The sequence below is a fragment of the Cydia strobilella genome, chromosome 2 (assembly GCF_947568885.1).
Source record: "Cydia strobilella chromosome 2, ilCydStro3.1, whole genome shotgun sequence".
Classification (NCBI taxonomy): Eukaryota; Metazoa; Arthropoda; class Insecta; order Lepidoptera; family Tortricidae; genus Cydia; species Cydia strobilella.
Window position 1 is genome coordinate 24,842,874 of NC_086042.1, and position 12,986 is coordinate 24,855,859.

Here is a 12,986-nt window from a genome sequence, read left to right on the forward strand (position 1 = left end):
TTCGAACGTAAAATGTTCTAGTGCAGACAAGTATCATTTTCGGCACACCTTTTAGAACAACAATGACCCTCTTTCAGAGCATGAGAAATGAAAAGTAAATTAGTGCCCATGTTACGATATTGTTACGGGTTCTAATTTCAGTCAAGTTACTAGTACTAGTCCTGATAGTACAGAAACTGTCAAAGACATCATTTGTCATCCATCCCTAGTCCGTAATAGGCTGACACGCCTCGCGGAACCCCAATAATAGGGGCACTTATTGGGCTGTGATGAAATGATAAGAAAAAAGGTTATACTCGTACATTAGCTACCATATAATTATTTTCTAGGTACGTTTACAGGGCTAGCAACTTAAATGGGTCAGTAAAATATTGAGCCTTTTCTACGTAATGGACCCAAAGACTCCTTAGGTCCCTCGTTAAACCTAGTAGGAGTAGGTGGTTGGCTACTGAATCCATCTTGCTATGGATTTTTGTATCATCAATTTTTTTTATACTACGTCGGTGGCAAACAAGCATACAGCCCGCTTGATGGTAAGCGTTCACCGTAGCCTAATATGGACGCCTGCAACTGTAGAGGTGTTACATGCGCGTTGCTGACCCTAACATTACACGCCGCACCCTCGTTGAGCTCTGGCAACCTTACTCACCGGCAGGAACACAACACTATGATCAAAATTTGACATTTACAATAGCATCATTTAATGACGTAGGAGCCTCGGAGGCCTGGGAATACTCTGGGAATAATTTGTTTGATTTTGAACTTTTCTTCCTGGATTTAAAACCCCAAAATCAGGGCTTAATTAATTTAATCATCTCCTGGCGTAAACCTATGAAATATACCTATCAATGTGTTTTTGCCCATGTTGTGCATTTTTCATTTCTTAAATTAACATCGTAATATGCCAATGTTTGTATAATTATTGATCAATACTTAAGTCTCATTCGAGAAGTGTTTATTCGTTCGAAGTTTAATTGAAAAAAGCTGTAACTTTTCAAGTGTTCAACTTTTCCTCTCGGAATCTTTAATTTTACTTTCTAATGTAATCACTGAATTCTTAAAGAGCCTTTTTCACGTTTTTCGTATTTGAAACGTCGCGAGTACATTGAATGGGCAAGAAATGTAGCGATTTGCAACCATTTTCAGGGTTCCGTACCCAAACAGTAAAAACGGGAACCTATAACTAAGACTCCACTGTCCGTCTGTCTGTCTGTCACCGGGCTGTATCTCATGAACCGTGACAGGTAGACAGTTGAAATTTTCACAGATGATGTATATCTGTTACCGCTATAACAAAAAATAGGTACTAAAAAGTATGGCACCCTCGGTGGGTGAGTCCGACTCGCAGTTGTCCGGTTTTATTACTACCTTACCCTATAAACAAATAAAAAACCGGCCAAGTGCGAGTCGGACTCGCGCACCGAGGGTTCCGTACATTACACAATTTAAACAATGTATTTTTATGTGAAACGTGAGTAAAAGGTAAATTGCGGTTTACGATTTATGAGGAATAAAAAAAAATACTTACTAGATCTCGTTTAAACCAATTTTCGGTGGAAGTTTGCATGGTAATGTACATCATATATTTTTTTTAGTTCTATCATTCTCTTATTTTAGAAGTTAGAGGACACACACACACACACACACACACACACACATTTTACCACTTTGGAAGTGTCTCTCGCGCAAACTATTGAGTTTAGAAAAAAATGATATTAGAAACCTCAATATCATTTTTGAAGACCTATAATCCATAGATACCCCACACGTACCTATGGGTTTGATGAAAAATTTTTTTTTGAGTTTCAGTTCTAAGTATGGGGAGCCCCCAAAATGTTTTGTTTTTTTTTCTATTTTTCAGTAAAAATCTTAATGCGGTTTTACAAAATACATCTACTTACCAACTTTCAACAGTATAGTACTTATAGTTTCGGAAAAAGTGGCTGTGACATACGGACGGACGGACAGAGATATGACGAATCCAGAAGGGTTCCGTTTTTTGCCATTTGGCTACGGAACCCTAAAAATGGTCAAAGCGAGCTTCACGCCCATTTGCCAAAACATCCGTTTGACATATGTATGTCGAGTCAGGCCATAGATTTTGAACATTTCATGAAATGCCATATTTTAGAATTTGATTTCTTCATGTTAATTATATAGGTATAAATAGGTAAGTTTGACTTTTCCATGATGTGGTCAATCGGTCATTTCATGAAATAATTGCCACATCATGAAATGATTAATTCTAAGATCTGGCCACGACATTAACCTCGTAAGGCCCAATGTGCATTACAATGTAGACTCTGTTTCAATCTAATTTGAACCTTACACTAACTGAATTAAGTAGCATTTCTTTTGTATCATTGTTTTCTAAAACAAACGAAATTCACCCTAATCTTCTATACAACAAGGTTCAAATTAAAAATAGGGAAACTTTGTATGGTGGGCCTTACGAGGTTAATATACATGAGTGGAGATCCATCAAAACCATTTTTAAATAAAATTTCTGTCGAAACATGTTTGATAATTATGGTAAGTACGTAACGTTTAGTAGGTATTAGATACGTTAGATTTTTGAACTAGACTACATTTCCAGCAAACCAAGTAAGGTTAAGCATTTCTTTGTTGCAGTTCATTCGCCGACATCGATATTTAACGTCCAGAAAAACAATTTATTACCGGCTAAAAACAGTAGAAACGCAATGTGCGAGTATTACGTGTGCTCACGCGCAGTGACCGAAATCGCCCGAACGCCGCTCGGCTGTTTCCGCGAGAGCTGTCAGTGAGAGGTCAAGATGGCGGAGAAGGTCAGCTGATCGGAGACTCGCTCGCGCAGGCCTGGGAGCAAGCGGCGGAGCAAACGCATTATGGTAAGTGTGAAGGGAAAGTTAGGACAGGACCGAGAGTGAAGAGTTATTAGAGATACGAAAATGTATCAGTATTTATCAGTATCACCTGCGAGCTACTACAAGGTGCCTAGCCAACGTGCAATAGTTAACGCTCCGTAACGAACGAAACGCAACTGTCACTGCCGCACTAGTGTGGAGAGATAGAGCGAGATGACTACGATACGCTACGGAGCGTTAACGATTGGCATGTTGGCTACGCGCCCTATAGTATGCAGCGACGTACGGATAAAGGAGAGAGGCGTCTGCTTTCGATATAGTTTGAATTCATTTTGTCAGTTCAACACATTCTCATGAAATAAAAATGACCAGCGGACAGGTTTTCAGAAGAACGTAATCGTAATATTTATTTTGTTTGCAGCAGGTGTTCGGGGAGTGGGCACAAGTGGAGGCGGTGGAGCTGGTGAACGATGGCTCTGGCCTCGCCTTCGGCATCGTGGGCGGCCGCTCCTCGGGCGTCGTGGTCAAGAGCGTGCTGCCGGGCGGCGTGGCTGACCGGGTGAGTGTGATTGCGGTCAGGGGAGCCTGACATCGGGGGCGGCCGCTCCTCGGGCGCCGTTGTCAAGAGCGTGCTGCCGGGCGGCGTGGCTGACCGGGTGAGTGTGACCGCAATGAGGTGAGCCTGACATCGTGGGCGGCCGCTCCTCGGGCGAAGTGGTCAAGAGCGTGCTGCCGGGCGGCGTGGCTGACCGGATGAGTGTGACCGCGGTCAGGCGAGCCTGGCATCGTGGGTAGCCGTCTTCGGGCGTCGTGGTCAAGAGCGTGCTGCCGGGCGGCGTGGCTGATCGGGTGAGTGTGACCGCGGTCAGGCGAGCCTCACATCGTGGGCGGCCGCTCCTCGGGCGTCGTGGTCAAGAACGTGCTGCTGTGCGGCGTGGCTGACCGGGTTAGCGTAACAACAGTCAAACGAGCATGTAAGTGACATCGTCGGCGAGCGACCATATTTCGCTACTTAGTAACTAATAGAGTGCAGCAAGACCAACTCAACAATAAACAACATAATCAGTCTCAACATGTTATTGGTTAGTGATTAGGTATGTGCGCTTTAAAGGTATTTTGCAGCTAAATGCTTGTACATAAAGTATGCACTTCAATTTCCAAGATAACAAATACTTTGCATAATTCCGTGTCGGTACAAGTTGTACCGTACAACGTCGAAGCTATTCTGAACAGTTTGTTTGTTTGTAAACTAAAATATATAATCGCAGTGAGAACTAACCGTAAAGGAAAACTCATTTATTTAAGTGGTCTGAAGGAAAACACAATTTTCTTGATGAAGAATATTAACGTTCGCAGGTAAACAATACAACTAGGGTTGTATTCAAATATAACCTGTCAATACCTTTTACAAACTTTTATTTAGTTTCACCTGTGACTGTCCCGGTGTCAGGTGCGTTTGTAATCAAATTTTGCAAGTTTTTGACCCTTTTCCCGATTTTCGACTGAGTTGAAGTTTTGCACACATATGTAAGTCAGGTGACAATGCAATATTTATTTATTTATTTATACAAGGAATTCCAACAGCTATAAAATATTAGTTTAACTTTTTAAATAACAATACAGAGCCAATTATAGGAACTCGCAAATAGAAACTGAATATAATAATATGTTACATAGTACACGCTATATATATACATATATTATAGTATCATCGACCTGATCTGATGGCCATAGGAACTCTGTGATTTAAAACAACGCAACCTGTGTTTGGGGTTTACAGTCGAAACCAAAACTTTATTTTACTTTATAAAAACAAATCTAAATACAACCAAAAGAAGTTGACTTTCATTCCTTAACAATACCAAAGAATTGAAATAAGTCGTCGCATAAATAACTAGCCTCTATCTTGTATCCTGCTCACGTAAACCATTATTCGCATATTTTCTATGGTAATATTTCAGCTATTTCTAATTTCAAGTGCTTTAAGGTGAGTTCGGCAAAGTTACGGACATCGGGTAAGATCGTATGATTCAAATTTCCGCCTATTGTGGGGTATTTTTTTAATGCTGGCAAGGTGATGCGATGCGCCATTTTGTTCCGCACCCCTCTTCAGTCCGCACTTGTTGCTCTGACAGACTAGACGCGTGTTTTGTGCCGTTAAGTAGAAAAGTTCAAAAAATTTGATTTTATTTTCCATCCGGATATACCCTCCGCTAGTTTTTTTGGAATAACTGGTAAGTTTAAGCGTTATTTGTTTCGTTTACAGATTGCATGTTATTTTTATTAAATTTGTGACAAATCTGTATATTTGGAATTCTGATACGATGCCTGTAGGCCAAGATCCGGTCTTACCCGAAGTGGTAAAAGGTCGGATGCAAATCATCCGATCTTAAATTCTCAGGAATGCTCAAACTTTATACGTGTCACCACGATGCTTGATTAAATTTCTCTAACAGACATATATAGTGGTGTTTTTTTTTTACATAACCGCAAATTACAATCTAAGTGTCTAATATTGCACACTTAAGTAGGTAACTGATCTCTTTATGAATAAATAATTATAAATATTTTTATTTACCTATCTGCTGTAATTATGAAGAGGTAGGTTTATTTGTTTGTTGATTATTATTATTATTTTAATAATGTTAAAGAAATATAATGGTTTCTTGAAATATTATTGTTGTGTTGATTAATCAATTCTTACTTGGTTTAAAATGTGTGCTTATCAAAGCGAATTGGCCTGTTTGTAAGATCGAGAGATGTTTTCTCACACGAAATCATACTCGTAGTTATGTGAGATGGCGTTGGAAAGTTTATTAAGTACCTATAGACTGATATGACTGCAATTGATTAAGTTTTGGTCGTATTAATTCCTCCACTTTCATATTATTTTATCCTTATGTCCTATTTTATCACCCTCTTTCAACCTACCGCGCTTAAGGTGTCAATGAACCTACGTGGTTCATTGACCCACATGGGTTCATTGACCCCACACCTTAAAGTTTGACAACCATAATTTCTTGAAAATTGAGCGCATGGTGTAAGATCGGACGGAAAAAATGCAAAAAAAAAAGAAATGGGTCGGATATGATAGCCCGAATTACTGCTAGGCCAATTCTTCTATATATGAATCGGTGAGTAAAACCGGTTATTTTGCAATGGTAAACTTTATGGTACCGGCAATAGGGCCGAACTTATAGGCCCGTCCGTTCTTACACCACCAGGTAAAAAAAGAATGCTGTCATATTATTTTGTTTCCTATATTTAAACACTCATTACACGCTCACTATGACGTTTAGAAAGATAATAAAATTCAATTATATTGAGCATTTCATTATTATCAATTCTGTACTTAAATCTTGTCCGTACCCTATCCAAAAGCTGAGAAAAAAAATAAAAAACAACATCATCTCAACCCACCTAAAATCGTCCGAAACTTAGCCGAACTCACCTTATATGTCGAGTGTTAATTATGGCTTACTTAATAAGTAAATAAAGGCCAGAGTTCAAGGAGTGTTAAAGAGAACAAAGAGAATTTAAAATTGTCGGTGTAAATGTTTGTAATTTTAAATAGTTAGAATAACCTGCCTTAAGGACCTTAATATAACCAGAAGCTTTACAGAAACAGGTCACCATAAAATACATATTAGATCCGTTTAATTGCACCCTTCAGGAGCAGTCTCTCAAATCCCAGATCTTTAATTAAAATCGACTCAAAGTGATCCGCAATCGGAAATCGCAGACACTTCTGTGCCTCTCAAGTCACTTGTCACACCGTAAACGGGGAAGGAAAAAAAACGCCAAGACGGGAGGTGAGTGAACGTAAAGCTTCTGTTTAATATTAAGATCCTTAAGGCAGGTTATTCCAATCCAACTAATAAAAATTACAATTACGTTTAATTTCAAAGGGTATAGTTTACAACTGTTTCACCTTTTGATAACACAGCATGAAAGTTTTCGCAATCTTCTTGGCATTATTCTTCTTTTTACACGACTGCTAAAAAAATAAGTGTATTTTACTAAATAGAATTGAATACGGAAGTGGTATGTGGAAACAATAGTTCTATGCGAAGTCGCCGTCAGAAGCTAGTCCAATTAATAATTTGCTGTTACCGTTATAGAAATAGGAGACAAGCACTTCATTTCATGATGATTGAAATCGAAACCAAATTCTACAAGGTTTTTGCTTGATTAATTTTTCATTTACCATCAATTTGTAGGTCTCAATTAAAAATGAAAGGGAAACTTACAGATATATGATTAAAAGGAATTAATCGTTGCCGAGACCTCATTTAAATGTTTCAGGATGAGTTAATTAATTACCTACCAGCCTTGGGAAAAGGAAGGCTACTGTTTTTCGGGTGCGGATAGATTGGTCATCATCATCATCCTCGCGTTGTCCCGGCATTTTGCCACGGCTCATGGGAGTCTGGAGCCCGCTTGGCAACTAATCCCAAGAATTGGCGTAGGTACTAGTTTCTACGAAAGCGACTGCCATCTGACCTTCCAACCCAGAGGGTAAACTAGGCCTTATCGGGATTAGTCCGGTTTCGTCACGATGTATGATGGGTGCGGAGGTTAGTATTTAACCGAAAAGTGCCAACGGAACCCTATTACTAAACCAACACCACCCTACTTTTAAAATGTCATCCATGTGTTATTTCTACGTATATATACATTGCCAAATGTATTGTTATGGTAGAGCGCCTATTAAATAACAATTTGTATAAAATATAAATTACTGTCCCTGTCCTTTTTTGTATACCTATGTCATTTCTTTAGAAAAAAATATATAAACCTTACACTCACTAATTAGGATTTTAAGTTAGGTATATGATTAACATAATATAAAGCCAGGAAATACGGGATTGCCTGTTGGGCGTGATACCGGGTTTAGTAAAATACGAGGCAGGAAATCGCTGTTCCGGCCAAAATATATGTGGGTGGATAGGAGCTAGTAGGATATTTTCCCAGGTACCAAGTGTTACCGTGAAAATAGGATCTGAGTAAAAATAAACTAATTCTCGGTTATTACGAAAGTTAGGTACCTATACCTACTTTTAATTACAAACCTAGCGTAGGTTTGCATAAAATGCTTTAAAAACCTTTTTTTTTATAAAAAGAAATTTGCTCAGCTTATTTAAAAGTTTGCAATGCTAAATGATCAAATAAATGCTCTTTTAGGTTATTTATATTATCTAGAGATTTTACGTCAATGGCCAATTGACACTGAGACGTTAGCTGATGTTGGACTCATAAGGAATAGATAGGTATATATGATCGTCGATCATTGACAAAACAAAAGTTTTGTGTTTTCGTATTTGCGCTGGGCACCCCTGCGGTCGGTACAAATTGCGGGAGTTTGTCTGCCTTTTACAGCGTTTGTATTTCCGGGGTAACTGGGATTTATTTTCCGCATTTCCAAGAAGCTCTGCCATCGGTACTTACTTTACTTCCTGATTACTAAAGCTCATTATGTTTGCAGGACGGTCGTCTCCGCAGCGGTGACATGCTCCTGCGCATCGGCGCGGTATGCGTGGTGGGCATGTGCGCGCGGCAAGCGGCGGCAGTGTTGCGGCAGTGCGGCGCGTGCGTGCGGCTGCTGGTAGCACGGCCGGCGAGTAGCATGGCGCAGGTGAGTGGGCATGTGCGCGCGGCAGTCGGTCGTGCAGCGCGTGCTTTCGGCTGCTGATGGCACGGCCGGCGAGTAGCGTGGCGCAGGTGTGCGCACCGCAGGCGGCAGTGCGTGTGGCTGCTAGTGGCACAGCCGGCTGGCAGCGTGGTAGCATGGTAGGTTTGTAGCATGTAGCGTGTACCAATGTAGCAATCGTAGCGAATGGATAGAAGAGAAATAAACAGGGTGTAACAATTCTTCCGTTACTTTCCATGGCTTTAAATGCTTTAATGCCGGCTTTTTCTTAATGGCGTAATTATAATTTAACAGTTGGAACGATTTTTGAATACTTATATAGGATTTACAAAAAAACGACTTCCCTTTTTTATGTTATCTCAGAACTCTGTAGTCTAAAAATAAACTTCTTACTTTAATTGAATGCTTGGAAAAGACGCTATAATATAAAATCACCCGGTAGTCGACGAACAAGCGCAAATTAAAGGGGCCACCACACGCGGCGTAATTACCTCCGCGTGCAAGTTTACCGCACCGAGCCAATTACGTTACGGAGCAAGCATTTTATTCCGGCGAACTGCGACAATGAACATTTGCAGGATGTTTCCTAAAACCGCAATATAGATAGTTGGCTCTATCTTAGAACTAGAGAAAATTGGTTAATTATGTGATTGAAGCTAGTGGTCATGGAGCGCGTCTGTCTCTACACAGTACCTTATTGCCGGGCTTACAGCGGTACAAATGTGGTAACGTGGTACAAATACTAACTTATGGAAAAAAACTAGGTGGAATTTTTTCTTCACTTTTGGGAAATTACAACAACTTCATATGACTCGCTAATAGTTACTGTGTGCCCACCCCTCTTCTAGTATGCAGGCTTTGTCCGTTTTGACCGCTCATTTTTCTCTATTTTCGCCATACAACGTTCTCGACGGTTTTCTTCGTGTAATACGACTTGCACATTGTTTTTCTGTTAGTTATATATAATACCTATTACAAAAACATGCATGTGTATCCTTTGTTTTTACATACCTATTTATATATTTTTTTAAACTGTGTTTTATTTTGCACAATGAGCTTACTTACCCCCACTGTTGTTTACCTAAGACATCGGTAGCTAGACTTATTTTGATTTTTGACCGGGATATAGACCGTGATTACCTTTTGTATTGTAAAACTCTTATCACGTCGCTAAACGACATTGCACAATTTCAAATAGAAATTCATTGCGAAATATCGTATTAAAATTAAAGAACACTCCTTCCAAGTCCAAAGTAAACTTTCTGCAAGAAATATTCACAATATTAAAAGCTAAGAATTTTTCCACCAAGTGCAAAGTAAACTTTCTTGTAACTTCTCCAATTAGAAAATATAGGTCGTGGCGTGAAAGCACTCTCAGTTTAGAAGCGCTAACACGAATGGCGTCGCCGACGCTTTGAGATTTGCTTCATTTCGTTTGCTTAATGCTTTAGTAACCTTGTGCTCAAAAGAACAATAGAAAATGTGGGACGCGATGGTGTTAATCCTTACTATTAAATTAACAAAATTTGAATTAGTATAGGTAGGGGCTTACAGGGTTGTATTATCCATCTAGATAGGATGAAATACATTTAGTTAAACTTAGAAATAAATTAAAAGTGGAAAAAAATTACTGTCTTGAGTGGGACTTGAACCCATGACCACTGGATCGCTAGACCAGTGCTCTTCCATCTGAGCTACCAAGATGCCACACAATACAGCAAATAATTACAAAATAACCGAGGTAATTAAAAATATCCTCTCCAATTTTAGTGCTTTTTCGGTTGCGTTCTAAAGGTCCTCGGGCTAAGATGGTGGATGAATGAATCGGCATAATCGGCCCCTCTATCACGGGCCTAAGGATACTAGTGTCGATTTGTGAGCGTTATGCTGCAACACACGGACTAAAATATAATGTTAAAAAATCCGAATTAATTGTATTTAAATATGACAAGGGCCCAGATATCGTTCCTCCCGTTAGGCTAAACGGGACAGAATTAAAAACTGTAAATAGTTTTAAGTATCTAGGGCACGTTTTGACAGACAGACTAAAGGACGATGACGATCTCGAAAGACAGCGGCGGGCCATAGCGATGAGAAGTAACATGTTGGCGCGTCGGTTTGCTCACTGTTCCGACCAAGCTAAAATAACTTTGTTCAGGGCGTACTGTCAGGCGTTCTACACCAGTCAGCTGTGGTACCATTACACGAAACGATCGTTCAATAAGCTTCGAGTACAGTACAACAACGCGTTTCGTGCAATGTTACGGCTACCGTGGCGGTGTAGTGCATCTGGCATGTTCGCCGTGAACAGAGTAGACGACTTTTACGCTATAATGCGTGAAAGGCACTGGTCGTTTGTCGGGAGAGTGAACGAATCGATGAACAGCATTGTTAGCGTAGTGTACGCAACCTACTGTATGAGCAAGGCCTCCGCTACAAATATTTAATTAGTGTTAGATTAGGTAATAATTAGTTTAGTTTAGTTTAGAATAGTAAAATTTAATATAGATTAGAATGTATAAATTAGATTAATATAATAATTATTCTTAATGTAATGGGTTGATACCTAAATAAATAACATTTTTTATTTTTATTTATTTATTATTTATAATATTTCTCTTTAAACCAGTCAGATAGAAACTAATAAGCCTTTTATGGGATTACTAAGAACAGACAACAGAGAGAGAACAGACTAATCTCAGTAATTTTCATTTTCACTTTCATTCATCCACCATCTTAGCCCGAGGACCTTTAGAACGCAACCGAAAAAGCACTAAAATTGGAGAGAATATTTTTAATGACCTCTGTTATTTTGTAATTATGTCAATTTCCTCCTCCTCAAAATCGAAAGCCTCGGCTGATTACCGCAGAGCTCATTAACCAGGCTGTAATTAAGCCCCAACCGGACGTGACGTCACAGTCATACCGGAAGCGCCGGATGCAAGCCGGAAACGGCTGACGGCGTACCAACTTGACCGGTCGTTTGAAAAGCGTGTCGTTTTTATTGGCTTGTTAACATGTTTTGTGCCGGAGGTGCAAAGTGAGACCAGTAGGTGTGTGCTGTACACCTCACGAGTCTGTTTAGCTTAACCTTTAGCGGCCCACCATATAAGAATAAGTTTTTGGCAAAAAAGTTATTTTTGGAACAAGCTTTTATCGCTTATTGCACTTTTCTTTCCACAGGCAATTAATACTCATCGAGACAATACTAAAAAGTGAAAAAAAAAAAAAACAATTTTATTAGGCTGCGTTATTTTATCACAGAGTTCCTATGGCCACCTCCTGTCTCCATCATCAGATCAACTCGATGGTCCCATAATTTTGCATAGCTTACATATGTATGCAAATTTTCAGCTTCATTGAAAACCGGGAAGTGGATCAAATTTTACTTGCAAGATTTGATTACATACCCACACACAGAAAGACAACGGGACAGGGAATATTATTAGAAAGTAGAATTAATTTTTCACCACACCAACTGGTAAAGGCTCTCTTGATTGTACAAAAACTGATAAGAAAGTTGCATTTTATACACACGTGAGGCAAAGTGATCAAATGCAAATTTTGTGTTGTTTTCTTATGTTTGCTGGTAAAATTGACTTTTAAATGATGATTTTGAATGATAAATAATTAATAAGATTAATTTTGAATCGATTTGCTTTGATTTTGTTTGATATATTACAGTTAGTATTTTCCTTGGTGTGGTGAAATTTTTTTGTTTCACTCGGTGGCAAAATTTGTTTAACCCTGGTGCCTTGAAACTCTCGCAACGCTCAAGATTCAATTTTTCGAACCACGAGCGTAGCGATATTAGCATGAGAGGTTTACAACTACTTGTAAAAGAAATAGCTATTGTTTCGTCTTAAAATCAAACGAAATAAAAGAAATTCAACTCTGTTCTATTTAATAATGATTTAAATTTCATTGTAGGTCATTGTGTATGTCGCTAGAGGTTAAAACTGAATAAATGTATGGTTATTCAGATAAATGATCACACAGAAAAAATCCATACAATTCTCTAACCGGTTAAGGTTAAAATTGGGTTGCAATAGTTTCTGTTTGCGTTTTATAAAAAAAAAATGTAGTAGGTTTAAATAACGCAAAAACGCAGTAACGCAAAACATTACAATACTTCATAAAATTAAACTATGCGTTAAAATTAAATTTCTAAATTGAAATATAAATTGACGCTACACAATTTCACTAGAACCGGATACAGCGGCGGAGGCAGACATGATGCTAAACCAACATCAGGATGATTTTGCAATGAAAATCAAATTTAAAATTTACGCTCTGCTGTCAAATTACGATATCGATATCGATAGGTGTAATGTTGTAGTTTTGGATGTGAATATAATTTTTCACATCACCAATTCGAAAAAGGGCTTTTTCTGCCCCGCTAGGAGGGATCAAAGTGGCACTCTTCTTCCCTGCTAGGAGGGATCAAAGTAACACTTTTCTGTTTTAGGACACTATTTTTACATTTTTTT

General features: G+C 38.9%; 1 protein-coding gene and 1 non-coding gene across 3 annotated transcripts in view; one reads left to right on the forward strand and one right to left on the reverse strand.

Moving 5' to 3' along the window:
- Positions 1 to 2,668: 2,668 nt before the first annotated feature.
- LOC134753715 (uncharacterized) overlaps positions 2,669 to 12,986 on the forward strand; it is a 158,274-nt gene continuing 147,956 nt past the window's right edge. Inside the window, exons 1-3 of one of the 2 annotated variants that reach the window (XM_063689655.1) lie at positions 2,669 to 2,870; positions 3,268 to 3,405; positions 8,332 to 8,481. In XM_063689655.1, coding sequence (XP_063545725.1) covers positions 2,868 to 2,870; positions 3,268 to 3,405; positions 8,332 to 8,481 — 291 coding nt within the window. In that variant the 5' untranslated portion in view covers positions 2,669 to 2,867. Of the gene's footprint in view, positions 2,871 to 3,267; positions 3,406 to 3,439; positions 3,503 to 8,331; positions 8,482 to 12,986 lie in introns of those variants that run through there. The other variant, XM_063689658.1, reaches the window with a different exon arrangement.
- Positions 10,128 to 10,200, reverse strand: Trnaa-agc (transfer RNA alanine (anticodon AGC)). Its single transcript has one exon. It is a non-coding gene; the product is annotated as a tRNA-Ala (tRNA).